General features: G+C 38.6%; 1 protein-coding gene across 1 annotated transcript; it reads left to right on the top strand.

The window, feature by feature from the left end:
• The first annotated feature begins 621 nt into the window (after window positions 1-621).
• On the top strand, window positions 622-18,054 carry LOC132861352 (serine/threonine-protein kinase 32B-like). The gene is made up of 12 exons (XM_060892838.1): window positions 622-1,049; window positions 8,104-8,159; window positions 9,520-9,671; window positions 13,201-13,374; window positions 13,548-13,585; window positions 14,135-14,224; window positions 14,311-14,414; window positions 14,991-15,107; window positions 15,189-15,314; window positions 15,584-15,709; window positions 15,839-15,903; window positions 16,284-18,054. Exons 1-12 carry the CDS (start codon window positions 998-1,000, stop codon window positions 16,423-16,425), a joined length of 1,242 nt encoding a protein of 413 aa, XP_060748821.1. The 5' UTR covers window positions 622-997; the 3' UTR covers window positions 16,426-18,054.
• Window positions 18,055-19,625: the final 1,571 nt, after the last annotated feature.

Consider the following 19,625-nt stretch of genomic DNA (forward strand, 5'->3'; position numbering starts at 1 on the left):
ATTTGAAAAACATCCAGTATGCAGCAGTTATGCTGCTGTAATGCCCTGTTCATAAGCGATGGTCAATGTGGAATTGCCAGACTAGTCATAGCTTAGAGGAAGTCTACTGTAAATTAAATAACTACTTATTAAAACCACATTGAGCAGAAGAGCATCTTATAATAGATAGAATGGGCTACAACAGAAGAAGACTACGTCAGTTTTGGGGTTTTTTTGCCAGCCAAGTACAGGATTCTAAGGTTAACACATTTGGCTCACCAAAGACTAGAGAGTTGAAGACTGGAAAAGGTTTAGGCACCAACTGTTGTAGCTGTTAAGGGAGATTCTTTTAAGTGGCATGGAAAGGTGAGGTCTGTTGTTTGTTGACTTGATATCTTTGAGCTGTGAAAGACTGAGATTTCATTGAAACCATCTGAGTCCAAGTTTTTTTATTCTTTTAGCATTAGGATTTAGAGAAATGCATCTGATTTTATGGAATGTAGCACTTTGTTTAAAATGCAATAAGAAAACCTGACATGTGACATCGCCTACAGTAATAAAAAAAGATTTTAGTTTGTGCCCAAGTGATGGTGTCATGGGTCATGATGTCAGCAAGTGCAGAAAACCAAGCTCTACCAGACTTAAAAGCTAATAAAGCTAATTGTTTAGATGCTCCTGGCATACTCTCTCCCTTCCCCCCCTTCCTTTCTGTCTCTCTAGTCTTTACCCACCCCTGGCTCTTCCTCTTTCTGACTCATCATGTAAACCCTCTCTCTCACGCTCTCTATCTCTCTCTGAGTCAAGGCAGGTTTCTCTCAGAGTGCAAATGTTCAGTGCAAGCAGCAGTTCGCTCTGAAATGGATCGATAGTGGATGTATGATGGGTGTGTGATAAATGTAGCATAGCTGTATGACTGCTGTGGGATAATTATGACGTAAATTTGATGTAAATGTTCTGCATCTGGGGATGTTGGTTCCCACCATAAGGGAAATCCTGCGCGTGGGCTGAATGCAAAAGAATGGGCGTGAATCAGACACGTGAGTTGCCGGCATTTGATCAAGATGAAGACGGTAAGGAACTAGACTGACCACACACACGCACACACAGACACATGACTAATAATTTGAGGAGGTGCTGTGATTAACTGTAATTTTAGGGCAGCATCACTGTGTAGAGATTCTGAATGGAGTGAGTTAAGTTATAGGAACCCGTTACAGATGTGTGTGTGTGTGAGTGGGGAGTGAAAGAGAGAGAGAGAGAGAGAGAGAGAGAGAGAGAGAGAGATACACTATTCACATTAATCATTCCCTGTTTTTGTTTAACTGGTTTATGCTTTTTTTTCTTCAATACAACAATTCAATACATTTGTTATTGTATTGTTTTCCCCATTGTGAGGGCGTGCAAAAGTGTTTGTGTGAGGGCTGACTAGCTCTGTCTAAAAGATGATGAACTACGCTCTACCTTGGTTTTGTCACACCAGCTCTCACGCCCTGACATTCACAAAGATGTACACACACAAACACACACACACACACACACACACACACATACACACACATGCTTGTCTTACTATCCTCACAAGCACCTTCCACTGACACGATAAATGCAGTTAATTAATGCTATGCTTCACCTAAATCGAACCCTATCATTAACCACAGAAGCCAGAAAGAAACATTTGTCTTTTTTTTAAGAAAAAAAGTGATGTAATTTTCCTGAACATAGAGAACAATTGAGAGAGAGAGAGAGAGTGAGAGAGAGAGAGAGAGAGAGAGAGAGAGAGAGAGAGTGCATGTGTTTGTGACATTTAAGTGGCTACAACACAGCTTTCCACCTGTCCATGGATCAGAGCAGATCAGTGTAACCTGAGGACAATAGTCACAGGGATAAAAACCCAATTTCTGCTCAACTTCCCTCTGGGTCAGGGCTTTTCAGGTTGCTGCTGTTACACAAGAGTCTTGCTACTCTGTGACCTTTCAGTAGCATTTAACAAAGTCAGTCACACAATGCTGTCCATCCTCATGAGTCTTCATATTATTTGTGCAGACTCCCCACTGGTGTTCCAATAGGATCGGTACTGTGACATCCTTGTATCTTGTGTCTTGTCGATCTGGACAACTCTCAGATCACAGCATATGGGAACACACACAACTTTGGGGTAATTCTGGACAACAAGTTACAGTTCTCATATTGCTAACCTGAGTAGGTCAATAACATTGACAATATCCAGACATTTATATCAGAGACCAATATAGCACTTGTTAAGTATCATCATCATTTCGAGACTGGACTACTTCAACTTACTCTTAGATGGTTTGCCCCTGTGTGCCAACTGACCCTGCAAATGTTCCATAATTTAACTGCACCTCCCCAAGTTCTCCCACACCACCCCATTATCCTCCGACTATGGCTCAACTAGAAATACCATTTCACCAGGTAAGGAAGAAATTCATCAAGGCCCTTCTCTGTCCTGGGATCTAAGTGGATGAATGAACTCGCCTGTTTGTCTGGTTGTCTTCAAATTAAAAGTAAAGACCTCCCACTTCACCAAGCACTTGAATAAATGCTATGTTAATCTATCTTTCTATCATCCTTGTCTTGTTTAATCATCCTTGATGATTTCAGGCTCATACCCCTGGCCTAATGAACTAGCATGAGGAACTTGTTTATTCCCTCTTGAACAAAAGTATGCGGTCGAACAAAGGATTCTACTCAACATTTCTTTTTCAGAAGAAATATAACATTTTACATGTTGGCATTTGGCAGACGCTCTTACCAGGAGCAGCTTACATTTTAATCTCATTTTATACAACAACTGAGCAATGGAAGGCTAAGGGCCTTGCTAAGGTGCACAGCAGTGGCAGCTTGGTGGACCTGCTATTCAAACTAACAACCTTTCAGTCAATAGTCCAACATCTTAACCACCAGGCTAAAACATCCCCAAATAAATGTTTCTGATTAGGTCTTCCCTATCCATATACTGTACTAATCACAGGACTGAATCAATTTTGTTAATCTGCACAACTCCTACTTACATGTAAGTCAATTACAAACTGAAGAATGCAACCTAGCAGTCCAGGAAACACTAGCGAATGAATTATATACCTTTTGGTAAAAGTTGTTATACAAATTATGTAAACCTTGTCATCTGGACGTGGTACACTGCTTATTTCCCAACATTTTAACTGCTTAGTAGCATCCTAATGTACTATTCGGACAGGACAGCAGACATTCACAGATATACAGTTTCTTTGTCAGGGAGGAAAGACATACAGTAAGGGGCTTCCTTGTCCAAACAGAAAATTGCCATTTGGATCTTGGATGCCCAACCCAAACCTTGACATGCCATGTCTCCTCCAAATGGGCATTACTTAGTGGTGTGCTAAACCTGGTTGTTATGCCTCAATTGTTTCCTGTGTGTCACTATGCATATCCTTTAGGTTCAACACCACTTGAGCTAGCCCTAAGGTTTTGCATATCATTGTGGCATAACCTTCAGGAGATTTTAATGACACCTGGCAGATAGCAAGGGTGATATTCAACACCATTTTGAGAACCCACTCTTTTGTTTCTGTTGGAAGTGAATTTCCTTTTTTTGCATCCAGAATCTTTTCATATCCAGTATGCTTTCAGTGAACAATGAACTGGCTTTTTTTTAATTGGCAGACCTTTTTATTTGCTTTTGGAATGGGGCTGCTTTAATCAAGTTTTGGATGGCTGCATTACCATGTAAGGTAGGTCAACACAACCCATACAGGCAACCAAGCATCTCACCTCAACATAATCAAACATAACATAACGAAGCTTTCTGGCTATACCCACATAACCCACCGAAACTCTCAGGCCAAGACTGTTGCTAAAGGCACAGTAGAGGGAAAGCACATATTGGAGGAATTCCCTCAGTAGAATGTCTTATAATGAAGATGATGGCAATGATGCTGGTGTTGTTGAGGGTAGTGGGAATGTGTTAGCTTAGTAGTCTGGGAGTTTAAATCCCAGGTCTGTCAATCTGCTACTGCGGGGCCTTTAAGCAAGACCCTTAACCGTCAATTGCTCAGTTGTATAAAATGATCCTTATCATTGCTCTGGATAAGGTTGTCTGTCAAATAGCGTAAGTAAAAGTTTACTTAAATCTCTCTCATAAGTGTTTATATGGGTTGAGATCTAGTGACTGTAGATACTAAAGCACTTGATTTACAACATCAAACCTCATCCTTCTCAAACCATATAGTGAGACCTGTAGATGGGGGCTGGGTCATCCTAGAAGAGGCAACTTCTCTCAGAATAGGAATAATTCATTATAGAATTAAGATGATCAGTCAAAAATATCATTAAATGCCTTTCTTCAAGTGTCTCTGAGCCATGTCAACAATTTTTTTCCTGAAGGATAACCAAGGCATATTTATGTGTTGTATTTGCCACATTCTTGTATGTAATGATGGTGGGGTCTTTCAGAGCAAAACTGAAACAGTATGTTTTGGTTTGTTTATATGTTATATGTTGCACATTTATATAATTGCATATTAATTTTATCTTCTGTCAAACATCATGATTAATAAAAAAAATTGTTTGTGCTAGTCATATTTTATCTTCATATCATGTTGCCCCTCTCTCTCTCTCTCTCTCTCTCTCTCTCTTTCTTTCACTCTTTCTATCCCCCACTGACTTTTCCTTTCTCTTTATGTGTCTTTGTAATTTTGTTTCTCAGTGCCACTCTTTTCCTCCATTCACTCTTTCCACTCACAGTCCTTCTCTCCTTCTTATCTCTGCCTCTTTCTCTCCTGCTTTTTTTTTTTTTTTTTTGGTGTTCTCCTTTCATCCTGTCTCAGGGGTCAGAGCTTTTGTGCTGAACTGCTCACAGAGCAGATCTAAGCTTAAATCACATTAATTATTCACACAAACACACACACACACACACACACACACACACACACACACACACACACACACACACACACACACACACAGGGACAAGGGGCTGTTTATCGTTCATAAATATTAGATTTCCATTTTCCTCTTCTCTCTGACCTTCGGACTATTTAATAATGTATACAGTATATTCTTATGTAAAACATATGCGTGCCTGTCACAACATAGCAGATTGTGTTAGAAACGCCTGTGCTGTAGGGTATCTTATTGTTTTACTTTGTTCCTGCTGGCCTTTGAATAGGCACTATAATTGAAAGTGCTTGTAATAAATAATATAATATTATTATTATAAACGTATTGACACCCTTTCTATCCATTCAACTCTATACTATTGGTGCTCTATCTATCTATCTATCTATCTATCTATCTATCTATCTATCTATCTATCTATCTATCTGTCTATCTATCTATCATTTTTCTAAAAACTGCACGTTAGAAACTACTTGACATTTTTAGACTGGCTTTGTCAAGCAATGTTTGTTGTGACCACTTATCTTGTAGTATCCTTTTCCTTAGAGTTCTAGATAGTGTCCTACCCTTCACCACCAACAGACACAATGCTTTGAAAATAATACTGGCATAAATGGGAATAACTGGCTTTCCTGATATAAAGCATAATGTTCAGATTCTGTTGGACTGCACTAAAATTGTCCTCACAAATGTGAATGTTAGAAAGCAAGCAGCACCTAGCTGGACACAACCTTCATCAGATGTTCACATGCTTCATCAGATATGAGGAAATATATTTTGTTCTGACATATCATATGAACGCACAGTAAAGCTGCCAGACAAACCTACTATACCTCAACATGTAGGATGCCTCTGTCTGGAATAAACATATTTTATCTAAGCACCCATATCTAAGAAAGTTTCTCTCATGCTCCTGGATTTGTATCTAGTGAAATTATGACTTGATTTCAGAAGAAATTGCAAATTCCAGCATACTGGACCATAGGAAGCATGGGAGGTTGCTAATCCAGTAGACCAAAGATGGAAAGAGCTCATAATCATGTCTACCAAAGTATTCAATAGGAGGTGCTTCAGGAATATTAAGTGTCATGGCCAGAACTGTGAAAAATGCAGCTTAGTATGCTTTTGAGGGGGCAGTCACTGATAAAAACGATCTCACATAGGGCCAGAATATGTGGAAATATTCTCTGTGATATGAGGAGGCGCTCAACAATCCTGAGGGTACTCAGAATAGAGCTTCTGCTTAGCTGCATTGATAGGAGCCAAGTGAGGATGCATCTGATAAGCATGGGTGTCATTGAAGGGTGTAGCAAGGTGCTGGCTGCTAGATAAGTGTGAGCTAAATGATAAGTGTGAAATAAATAATGAAAAAATATATTTACCATCTAAATGCAGTGTAGTGTCATTACATGTGTAAATCCCCTGCCAATGCCGAGAACAGGCTCCATTCAGTGTATACAGTAACTAGCCATTTGGCTTGTATCTGTATGTATTGAAAAAAATTCAAGGGTTTTCGAAAAAAATTGATGGATAGAACAAAGAATAAAATAACTGTTATAGGAAAATAAGTGTTTTTACTCCTCTTATCCCACAGCAGGTTGCCAACATCTTTTTCTTCATTAATGACTGACACATTGTACTCTTCATATTTGTAATTAATAATGTGAAGTGATTATGTAGTCTCTCTGTATAACCCATTCTACTAGGAGTGCTCAATTGGTCCCACAGTGTCTCATGGTAAGAGGTAGGTACACATGAAGACTCTTTTCTGTTCTGGTGGTGGAATGAACTTCTGAACAGCTGACTCAATAAGTTATCTTCAAACAACGGGTGATATACTTAAACTAGCGATTATTTGCCCTGTTAGTTTTATGTGTATATTAAAAAAAAAAAAAAAACAGACTTTTAGGTTGATGGTATCCCAAGTTTGTAACCTTGTGAACCAGTGTTAATGTATTCATTGATTTTAAAAGACTTTAAGCACTTTTGTACATCACTCTGGATAAGGGTGTCTGCCAAATGATGTAAATGTACATGTCAAGTTAGTTCTCGTTATCTCAGGTGTTGCAGTGAAACTGAAACACTGGCCAATACAGCGCTAGACACAACATAATTAGATACATTTTTGGCTCGCAAATTGTTGGAGCGTGTCTCGTTGTGGTGTATCGAGAGCCACAGTATAGAGGGTGATATTGACACCACAATGGGTGAATCACATACTGTACAACAGGAGCAACTATCCACTTAAGAGGAAGATATCTGAAAGTGATGTCAGGTTACAAACACAGATTGTATCCAAGAAACATAAAACCACAGCTACTCAACCCCTGTATACGGTATTTCAGCAGATACAACTTCTTATTCAATTATCATGCTCTCTCTTAAGACCTTGCTTCAAGCTTGTCATGTTACATAAGAATCCAAAATATAGTCTTTTCTAGTCTATAGTCTAAAGTCTATATAAGACTATTGTCTATCCTATAGTATGTTATGCAAAAACTGAAAGAAAGAAAGAAAGAAAGAAAGAAAGAAAGAAAGAAAGAAAGAAAGAAAGAAAGAAAACGTCACCATATCACCGATTATACATTTGTCTTAGACAAATAACATATTTTTTTATTCACTTAATGTAAGCTTTTATTGAGAATGGTCAAGTCCTCTGAAATAAGAAATAGAAATAATAATGCATTGAAACTAGCACATTCATATAAACCTGCACCAGAAGTACTGTCAGTTCTGCTGTTATAGAATATTAATCTTCAGACCCAGTCTTCTGATTCTTCTATGAGGGATTCATAAATGTTGTATACAATGCTATAGCTACAATAGTTAGAATTGTGTCAAGTCTTTTGACGTCTAGTTTTATTTACTGTCATTGTTTCCAGACATGCACTACCCTGTACACATAGGGGTTGTTCTGCATGTTCAACAATGTGAATTTGTGAGGTTTACGTAGTGAATTTGCAAGACTTGACATCACTGCTAATCACGAGTGAACCTACAGATAGCGATTTACTCGTCAGAAGAGGACACTGTTAAAAGACACTGGTATCAGCCCAGGATGTGCTGGAGGGGTTATATTTCCTGCTTGGCCTGGGAATTCCAGAGATCCACAGAATGAGCTGGAGGACATAGACAGGGACAGATGTCTGGGCTTTTTGCCTTAGGAGTCCTGAGATTTGAGCTAAACATTTTTTATTAATATTAATAACGATGTTCTTTTTTTTCCAGTGAATTTTGACCACTTCCAGATCCTCAGGGCCATCGGGAAAGGGAGCTTTGGTAAGGTAAGGACAAAAACACACAAAAAAGAAGCTGTAACATTAAAACGGTCATGTCTGCCTTTCTCAATTTCTGGCTGACATTTAATACAAATGTCACATTAAATTACAGACAATTAATGGCATTATCTTCTTACACCAACCGCTTCGCTCTGCTTTTTCTATTAATGACTCCCTGAATGAACCTGAAGTTCATGTCTCCATCTGGAAAAGATGGAAAGAGAGAGAGAGAGAGAGAGAGAGAGAGAGAGAGAGAGAGAGAGAGAGAGAGAACTAACAAACAAATCATTATACAACACACACTCAGGCTGTTCTGTTTTCACAATCATATTGTGCTCCAATGAAAACATACTGTTTTACAAAATATTCACCCCACTGAACTTTTCCACATTTTGCACTCTTATAACCTGGAAACAGATTGGATTTAAATCAGATTCAAAATAAATATTTTTTATGGTGACATCAATGTTAATTAAACAAAATATATGCATTTGTAGATTGCATAAGCATTCACACACCAAAATAATATATTCCTACATCTATTTTTACCCTCCACCCTGAGAAACTTTACCACAACATGATGCTTCCACCACCATACTTCACCATGGGAATGATGATCTCAGGATACTGAGCAGTGTTGGGTTTCTGCCAATCATAGTGCTTAGTGCCAAGGCCAGATTTTTCTTCCCTACATGTTTGTTGAGGCTTTAACATGTTTTTTGGCAAACCCTTTGGTTGCCATGTAAATAGCTTCTCCTTTCAGAGCATGTATATCTCCACCCTTTGCTCCTGACTAATTTGCTCCTTACCAAGCCACTGACTTACAGTATGGTGGATTGTCTTCTTTAGGTAGAAACAATGTTGTGCCATATTTTTTCCATTTGTTTTGGGATTTTCATGGGAAAATTCTACCCAAAGTTCTTGGATTGTTTTAATAGCTCCAGTTTTTTTTATGTTGTTTGTTTGGGAATGTTCTTTAACATTGTCTGGTGCCTTCCAGGACATAGAGGGTTTCATTGCACAAAGTTGGACTCCACTGTACTGCATTCAACTAATTATGTGACTTATTTGACAACCACTTGAGCCGCAGCTAATTCGGGAGTTTCACACCAACGGGAGTGAATAATTTTTTCCTCCCACTTTAATATTATGAGTCATTACATGTATTTTTATGGTATTTCATCCCTATTAAATTCATTTCACTTCCACTTTGTAACAGTAAACACAAAACACAAGACTCTAAAGAGGACACACTCACTGGCATAATTTCCACCAATCAACATCTACACTGCCAGCTATCTCAGATGTGTACCTCAAGTGTATATACTCTTTAAGTCTATCATCTCTTCATCGATCTGTGCTGCAGGTGTGTATTGTGCAGAAGCGTGACACCAGGAAGCTCTATGCCATGAAATACATGAATAAACACGTGTGTGTGGAGCGTGATGAGGTGAGGCACGTATGCAGGGAGCTGCAGATCCTGCAGGAGATACAGCACCCGTTTCTTGTCAACCTGTGGTGAGTCCTGCACACAGAGTATAATCAAATACACTCTCTACACATAAAGAGACCAGAAAGTAGGACAGGATATTTTATTCCGCACTTATATAAGAAGGTCTATCAGTGTTTGTGCAGTGTGTGCTCTTTAGACAAGCACAATGTCCATATGCACATTAGACAGCAGCTGCAGCCTTGTGTGTGTGTGTGTGTGTGTGTGTGTGTGTGTGTGTGTGTGTGTGTGTGTGTGTGTATGTGTGTGTGTGTGTGTATGTGTGTGTTTAGCCCTGCAGGAGTAATTGGTCTTCTTTTTTTGGAACCAAGACAGAATAATACAGAGTGAGTCACTTTATCCCCTTGTGTCAGTTTGTGTGTGTGTCTGTGTTTAAAGCCTGAAATGCACTAAATAAAAGAAGATTACAGATGCATTTCTGGAAGCATTCATTTTTTCTGTTTGGTACTGGACTGAAGGAGTTGACCTTGAGTCTGTCTCTGTTCTGTGTGATAATAGAATTAAAACTTCCTACACAATCATTTCCAGTTTCTCATTTATAGCCCACCGTTAAACCTCACTACCGGTACGCATGTGTGTTTGTATGAGACAGACTGGCACAAAGATGTGCTTTGACAGCGTGTAAATTTAATAATCCCATGCAGCTATAGCGCAACTTTGGAAGAATATGTTAGTAATGGAAAATTTTTGTTATGTTACAGGGATGATCAGATTAGGTGGTTTTTTCTATCCACTTCTCCTTGGATAAATCATTGTCTTCATTGTAACACACACAGACAGACACAGGCACACCCACATGCTGGGATTTAGAAGGTCTGGATCGTCTATATTGATGCTCTTGGAGGTTCCCGGGAGGTGCTGCCATGGCAACCTATGACCATCTCTACCGAAGAGTATGATGGGTTTCTTTTCCTAATGGACACACATTGTGTGTGTGTTTGTGTGTGTGTGTGTGTGTGTGTGTGTGTGTGTGTGTGTGTGTGTGTTTAGTAACAATAACAGACAGGTCACGGTGACATTACTGCTTCTTTGGCCTTTGCTGTCTCAATCTACCTGACTCACTCACCTTTTCTGGTGTATAAGAAGCAGGAATTAAGTACTGTACATTTTATTTGCATAGCCTAGCTCTATTTGGCTAGAAAGAAATAGGTTGAACAGTTAAATTATTTAACAGAAGAAGTGTGTACCAATGCAGAATAACATCTGGAGGAAGCACAACAATCATTTGTGGAAATCTGTGAAACACTGCATTGTTTCACTACATTGAGAAGATAGAAATTAGCATACATGCTGATACGATTGCATTATACATGCAATTATTATTATTAGCTTGTGTTTTTATGATGTTACGTATACTGTATACATTTTTTGTATGTCTTAGAATTACTGATGCACACTGAAAAAAAACCTCATTGAATTTACTGCATTTAATTCAATTCAATTCAAGTTTATTTGTTTAGCGCTTTTTACAATTGATATCTCAAAGCAGCTTTACAGAACATAAACATAGAACAAAAGGTTATTATAAAGAATAATATAAAGATTGATAGAATACAAAATTCAGGATCAATATTAGATATATTTAAATGTGTATGTATTTATCCCCAATGAGCAAGTCTGAGGTGACTCAGGCAGCAGTGGTGAGGAAAAACTCCCTTGAATTGAAGGAAGAAACCTTTGAGAGGAACCAGACACAAAGGGGAGCCCATCCTCATATGGGTGACACCGGAGGGTGTGATTATAAATATACAATCTGACAAATGTTCTATTGATGCAAAAGACCACATGGCGTTCTTATCTCCTCTTTAGTATTGCACAGTCTAACTGGAGCTGGAAGATCTCTAATGCCTCAGGATTCTCAGAGTCAGCCTCATCTCAGTAGAGGTCCAAAATCTTCATCGCACTGAAGACAAACTGAGCTGATACAATGTCTGGATGCCTCGGGATGGGTAGAAAGAGAGAAGCAGTTGAGAGATATTAACGTAGCTGCTGTTCATAATATTAGCAAGCACTAGATGATAATGTGCATTTGGTCAGATATAATAGAGTACAATATTATGGGATGTATCATTTAAAAATTTCAGTTCATTTAAATTAATCTGTATAGCACTTTTTACAATTCACATTGTCTCAAAGCAGCTTTACGTAAGTATGGAAATAGTATAAAATTAAGTTTCTATTTATCTCTAACATCTATCCAAAATGAGCAAGCCTGAGGAGACTGTGGCAAGGAAAATCTCTCTGAGATCAGACTCAGAATTGAACCCATTCTCATTTGGGTGACACTGGACAGGAAAAAATGTCAATGTAAATAATTTCCTTTCTACAACAGTTTGTAGTCAAGTGGAATTGTCTAACCAAGACCTCCTGAGGAACTAATATGTCAGCGCAAATTCACCGGAGACACAACACTAATTCCTTCCTGCTGAAGTCTTCAAATGATCGCTGATGAAGACCCAACCACAAAGCTCAAACAGTAGCTCAAAGACCAGGGCCGGCCCTGCGCATAGGCAGAATAGGCAAATGCTAAGGGCGCCGCCCACCACTAGGGGCGCCCGTGCGCCCAAATTATTATTTTTATTAATATATATACCTGAGAAGTATTTTATTTATATATTTATTATATATATTTTATTGCTGTAAGAAAGGCAAGGAAAGCAAGGTCTCCGTAATATAGTTTTTTTTATATAGTTTGTGTGTTTTTCCAAAATATTTTCAAAATAAAGAAAAACAGGACAAAGCTGTGCAGTTTGTTTCTGTGTAAGTTTATGAACAAAATGATCGGAACACAATTGTCTGTGATTCCAGGGGCATCAGGTGAAATCTTGCCTAGGGCAGCAATTTGGCCAGGGCCGGCCCTGTCAAAGACAGTTTAGAATCGGCCCCATCTGCAGAGTGCACACAGGTGACGAGACTCCAACCAGGGGTAGGGCATCAGGATTGATGAAGTAGGTCCGGAAGAAGAAGCAATCAGACTGAATGCACACATTGATTTGAATAACGTTAACACCATTCATTTTTGCACATCTAATATGAATTGAACATGTAGTTTTAAAGCCCTGAATAAAAATCAAACACAAAGCTCACAACTAGCTGAGAATGGAACCCACAATGCTTCTGAATTGAACAGTTATATTTCTTAATTATATTCCATAGTGTTATTTGTTCATGCATTTTAGCAGTGGCTCAATGGTTAAGGCTCCAGGTTACTGCTCAGTGGCTAAGGCATTGGACTACTGATCAGAAGGTCATGGGTTCAAACCCATGGTCCACCAAGCTGCCACTGCTTGGCCCCTGAGTAAGGCCCTTAACCCTCAGTTGTTCGTTTGTAAGTAACTCTGCATAAGGGTGTCTGGTAAATGTTATGAAGTCTAATATTTATATACAAACTGTACAGAATATATTTTTCTTCATTCTGACTCGCAAATAAAAAATAATCAACCAAAAATAAAGATTAAAGGAAAAAAAGTGAAGATAAGTCAACATGTGAGGTTTGTGTTACTTCTCTGTAAGGTATGTGTCTCGGTCTGTGCACAGGTACTCGTTCCAGGATGAAGAGGACATGTTTATGGTAGTGGATCTGTTACTGGGTGGAGATCTGCGCTACCACCTGCAGCAGAATGTCCAGTTTAAAGAGGAGACTGTAAAACTTTACATCTGCGAGTTAGCATTGGCACTCGACTACCTACAGTCCTGCCATATTATCCATCGGTGAGTCCCATACTGTATAATGAGACACAAAAATGAGAAATGACATCTGAATTATGAATTACATAATCTCTGTCCCAATCTGTCCCTTACAAATAAATAGATCACATAGGCTTTTTTTTATCTAAACTGTGTGTTTTTTATATAAATCTTAACACTCTACTATTCCTCTGCAGTGACATAAAACCAGATAATATTCTGTTGGATGAGCATGGTAAGCCTTCAGCCCTGAACCTTTAAACTATATTCATGCCACATTTTGAATATTACCATGTTGTTTTTTAATTTAAATAAAAGCATAAATGTTTGCATTATGCTAGCATTGTAGCTTAGTTTTAATGATTAGCCAAACACTGTTTATCTACACTGCATTATCTATTTGGTTACTCTAAACTTTGGTTTAATGTGCGCTTCGATGTTTTGGTTAACCTGAACTTTTGAAGTTAGTTTATTTTACATTACGTATGCTTCATCCCAGACAAATAACTGACACTGGGCTAACATCAGCCATTCTGTTGAGCCAATGATGGCCCAATATTGGTAGGGTTATGTAAAGATTGACTTTACTCAAATTTGGCCTACATTGGGCTCTTTGAATTTAGCTTCATCTTAGATTAACTTGATGTTTTGGACTTCCTTTAAATCCACCTAGCCAATGTTGGTACAAGGTCAGCCATTCCTTAAGTTAAATTGGTTCCTTGGGTGCCAACATTGGCAGGGATGTTTTTTCTCTCCTTCTCTAATATTTTCTCTGTGTGTGTAGGACATGTCCACATCACAGACTTTAACGTTGCCACATTACTAAAGGACTCGGCAAGTGCTTCGTCTATGGCAGGAACCAAACCATACATGGGTGAAGAACACCACTCCACCACAGAGTTGTGTTTATCAGACAGTATCATGCCACTTATCACTTACCAAAGTGTGTATGTTTTACAGCACCAGAGATGTTCCAGTCTTTTGTGGATGGAGGTCCTGGTTACTCTTACGCCGTGGACTGGTGGGCTTTGGGAATCACTGCCTACGAGCTCTTACGAGGATGGGTATGTTTACTACTGCACTGCACATTTTAACACCTGGGGTTGTAACCAATGTTTGATAAACTCTCTAGCACCAAAATATCCACAGTGATTTATTAAATCTGCTTTGTCTAAATCATTTCCAACAGCATGTGCTTGTCTGTCTAAATAATCTCTCAGTCTTTGTTGCTCTCGCTAGATGTAGATGTTACATGTTATCTTTAATCTCCGTCTCTGTAGTTTATATCTAATAATATATGTTTACTCACAAATATAGAGAATGGTCATTACAAATCAGTACAAAGGTCTGGCTGAAGGTTGTTTCCCTATTTCCAGCCTGGTGCCTCTTTCACAGGGCATGAGGGCTCACTGATAATAGCCTTTACAGTCACTAGATCTCAACCAAAATGAGCACCTATAGGAGATTTTAAAACAATCACACAAACCAGCTGAAAGAACGATGTTCATCCCTCCAGTACAGTTCCAGAGACTTTTAGCAACTATTCCACAGTGCATTAATGCGGTTCAGGCGGCTTCTCTTGACTGAAAATACTAAGAAGTCTCTCTCTCTCTTTCCCTCTCTCTCTCTTTCTCTCTCAGAGGCCATATGATATCCACTCTAGCACAGCTGTTGAGGACATCATCAGCATGTTCCGCTGCGAACGTGTTCAGTACTCAAACTCCTTGTCTAATGCCGTGGTGGCTTTGCTGCGACTGGTAATGCACATTATGAAAAAGATCTTTACTTATTTAGTGCAGCTACTGTATAAAGATTTGTGTGTATCTGTGTGTGCATAGCTGCTTAATAAAGACCCAGAGATTCGGCTTTCATGCATGTCAGACCTTCAGCGCCTTCCGTATCTGGCCGATATGAACTGGGATGCTGTGCTGGAGAAAGCGGTTTCACCAGGATTTACACCCAACGTGAGACAGCACATGTACACACACAACTCGCATTAAAAGAGACAAACGAATTTTTCATATACAGGTGTGAGGTTGAGAAACTGAATCAATTTGAACTAAATGTGATTAATAATATTATACTAAAAATACACATCCTAATTACGTAGATGTTCTAATGTTATTATATTGTGTGTGTGTGTGTGTGTGTGTGTGTGGAATCTTTACTTTTATTAAAATGCAAATCTCTGTCTGTCTTTGTTTCTGTTTCTCTTTCTTTGTCTGTATCTCAGAGAGGACGTCTGAACTGTGACCCGGTGTTTGAGTTAGAAGAAATGATTCTGGAGTCAAAGCCGCTGCACAAAAAGAAAAAACGACTAGCCAAGAGCAAACATGCCAACAAATCTTCTAGCACAATGGTACACATACACACACATACACACAATTGTATCACACTTTCACAATCACAGTCACAATCACAATTGTTATTTTTAACTTATATAATAATAAATTGTATGTGTGTGTTTGTGTTATTTGTGTGTGTGTAGCCACCCCACATGCAGCAGCGTCTAGAAGCAGTCAGAAAAGAGTTTATTGTCTTCAACAGAGATAAGTAAGTAACGATATTATGGAACCTTATAAAGTAGAGACCATATACTGCTAAAAATACGATTCGAATAGTTTGCATGTTCTCCCAGTGCTTCAGGGGTTTCCAACTGGTACTTTGGTTTCCTCCTCTAGTCCAAAGACACACACTGTAGACTGAGTGCTATCTCTCAGTTGTCTGTAGTGGGTGTTTGTACCCTGCAAGTACACCACCTAGTATCTCCCCTGGCTTATCCTCAAAAGTTCACTGGGGTAACCAACAGGTTTCCTGAGACCATGTGTAGGATAAGTGGTACATAAGCAGACTGATGGATAGATTTAAATCAGGCAACTGTTTTATTCTTTCTCTCTTTCTCTCTTTTTCTCTGTATCTTCAACGTCTCTCAGGTTACAGACACTGAGTGACAGCGGAAAGAAAGGTTCTTCGCTAAAAAGACTGGAAAACCTGCAGGAAGGAGACTTGACTGTCAAAACAAAAACAATAACACACAGAGGTTTGGCGAAAACATGCAGTCCAGATTTACACTGAACTATACCCTGACCTCCTTAATACACACACACGGAGCAGTACACACAGCACAAAACCAGACCTGTTGCCTTACATTGACTGTGTGTATATACACTGTGTGCACAATTATTAGTCAAGTGATTATTTTGACCATATCATCATTTTATCCATAATTTCCAACTCCAAGCTATATAAAATTGAATGCTTATTGGATTTAATGCATATCAGATTATGTGTATTTGTGTAACGAGGGAGGGTGTGGCCTAAGGAGATCAACACCCTATATCAAGGTGTGCATAATTATTAGGCAGATTCTTCTCCTCAGGAAAAATGGGCCAAAAAAGAGACTCAACTGACTCTGAAAAGTCAAAAATTGGAAAAAGGTCTTTCAGAGTGATGCAGCACTCTTGAAATATCTAAGATTTTGGGGCGTGATCACAGAACCATCAAACGTTTTGTTGCAAATAGTCAACAGGGTCGCAAGAAACGTGTCGAGAAGAAAAGACGCAAATTAAGCGCCAAAGATTTGAGAAGAATCAAACATGACGCTACCAGGAACCCAATTATCCTCCAGTGCTGCTATATTCCACAACTGCAATCTACCTGGAGTGTCAAGAAGTACAAGGTGTTCAGTTCTCAGAGACATGGCCAAGGTAAGAAAGGATGAAACCCGACCACCTCTGAACAAGACACATAAGTTGAAACGTCAAGAATGGGCCAAGAAATATCTGAAGGCAGATATTTCAAAGGTTTTGAGGACTGATGAGATGAGAGTGACTCTTGACAGACCAGATGCATGGGCCCGTGGTTGGATCACTAATGGACACAGAGCTCCACTTCGACTCAGACGGCAGCAAGGTGGAGGTGGGGTACTGAGATGGGCAGGTATTATTAATGATGAGCTAGTTGGACCTTTTTCGGGTTGAAAATGGACTAAAATTCAACTCTCAGACCTACTGCCAATTTTTAGAAGACACTTTCTTCAAGCAGTGGTACAGGAAAAAGTCTGCATCTTTCAAAAAGACTTTGATTTTTATGTGACAACGCTCCATCACATGCATCAAAGTACTCCAATGCGTGGCTGGCCAGTAAAGGAATTAAAGATGAAAAACTAATGACATGGCCCCCTTCTTCACCTGACTTAAACACTATTGAGAACTTTTGGGCCCTTCTTAAGCAGGAAATTTACCATGAAGGTAAACAGTACACCTCTCTGAACAGTGTATGGGAGGCTGTGGTTGTGGCAAAAATCTTTGGTTTAATTTAGTTGCATAATAATTCTGCACACTAATAGTTGCCTAATAAAGGTGTACATATAGATATTCTCTTAAGAAAGCCAAAACTTCACTTTTACTACTTAAATGTTCAGGTTTGAGGCTTTGTTAACATTTTGGATTGACCAAGAGCACCGTAGTTGTACAATAACAAAAGTAATCCTCAAAAATACAACTTGCCTAATAATTGTGCACACAGTGTATATATATGAATGTATGTGTGTTATTTTGAAGAAGAAAAAAAAAAAGATTGAACCAATGCTATTCTGTAACTTTCCTCCGAAATGCATTTAGCAACTATTAGTATTTATTAGCGTTAGCACCAGTGCTAAGTCTTGCAGCATTTTGTTTGATTATGCAGTTCATGTTTCTGTTACTGTGGAAATAATGTGTTTATAATAAACTATGATATGTATGTATAATTGATTCATTTTATTGTACAATCTTTACTTTTATTTATTTATTTTTTTAAGAATGTCTTCAGAAAGTAAATTTTACTATTGTTTTCTACATGTTTTGATTCATTTTTAACATAAATTACATTAACTGTGTATTATAAAATTACTATATTTTGGTCTCTTTTGATCATAATCGTTACTAATAGTTGATATGGTTAATAATTTTCCTTAAATACCTTAAATACTATTATATTACAAATAAGGTTCAATCTTAAAGGAGTAAGGTGGCTCAACTGCCTTGTACACGTTTATAGTTCTTAATATAAGCTGAATTAAGAACTGTTGAATGCAACCCACAGAGAATTAACATAAAATTATATCAGGGACAGTCTGTCCCTTCGTGGTTTCACAAAGCTGCTGTACTATGTCCAACTGCCAGTCATGAACACTACTCAGCACTCCTGGCAGCAGACAATGCCATCGAATAGGCTGACTTGTGCAGGCACAGGGGTATTATCCCTGCGCAGGTGCAAGAAGAGAGGTCTTTGCCCCAGAACAGAAATCGAATGACTTCCTTTAGAGGTGCTGGAGACAATTAAAAAAATAAAACACCACGTTATCATCCACTCCTGAAAAACTACTTGCTCATGTGTGGTGGCATCCTGTACAATCCTGCTAAACACTGACACTCCATAATCTAATATCTGCATACCCATATCCACCAATTAATGCTCTAGATTTTACATAGAAGTTTACTTTATTCCAGAAATCACCACTGGGTATCATTATGCCCTTTAAGTGAGTAGAAATGGACAATGGATTTTGTTGAAAAATCATTGATATGGCAACAGCCACCCAGGGCAAAACAATGTCAGGTAAAATTACCTGGAAAATTAGTGGTACTGTTCATGTTCACATTCATGTTCAAATTCAATTCAAATTTATTTGTATCCCACTTTTAACAATGTACATTGTCTCAAAGTAGCTTTACAGAACATAAGAAATATAGTACAATATGTTATATGTGTTTGTATGTATCCCAAATGAACAAGCCTGAGGTGACTGAGGTGACTGTGATGAGGAAAAACTCATCCTTAGATGGAAGAGGAAGAAACCTTGAGAGGAACCAGACTCAAAAGGGAACCCATCATCATTTGGGTGACACTGAAGGGTGTGAATATAAACTGTTATAAACACCAGAGTATTATAAATAATGTCCTTTCTACAATCAGATACAGTCGGACAATAGGTGATACTCTCAAATTATGGCATCAGTTTCACTTCTATAAGTAAGCCATCTTTTATCATCCACAGACAGTTGAGTTAGTGGAGAGTTTGTCTCCTTGCTGCTTTATGTGTTGCTTGCTGTCCATGAGGTCCTCCAAGACTTTCCCAGGGTTCGCCTAAGTTGAGTTTCTCTTTGTCAGGGGCCTTACAGTCTGCTGGATATATGGTTAAACAAGTTTGGGAACAGCAACTCCTACTTCTGAAGTGTGTGATGTCAGGTGTCCACAAACTTGTGCCCATATACAGTAGCATACTTCCACTA

Source organism: Tachysurus vachellii, chromosome 18 (genome assembly GCF_030014155.1).
Source record: "Tachysurus vachellii isolate PV-2020 chromosome 18, HZAU_Pvac_v1, whole genome shotgun sequence".
In the NCBI taxonomy this organism is placed as follows: domain Eukaryota; kingdom Metazoa; phylum Chordata; class Actinopteri; order Siluriformes; family Bagridae; genus Tachysurus; species Tachysurus vachellii.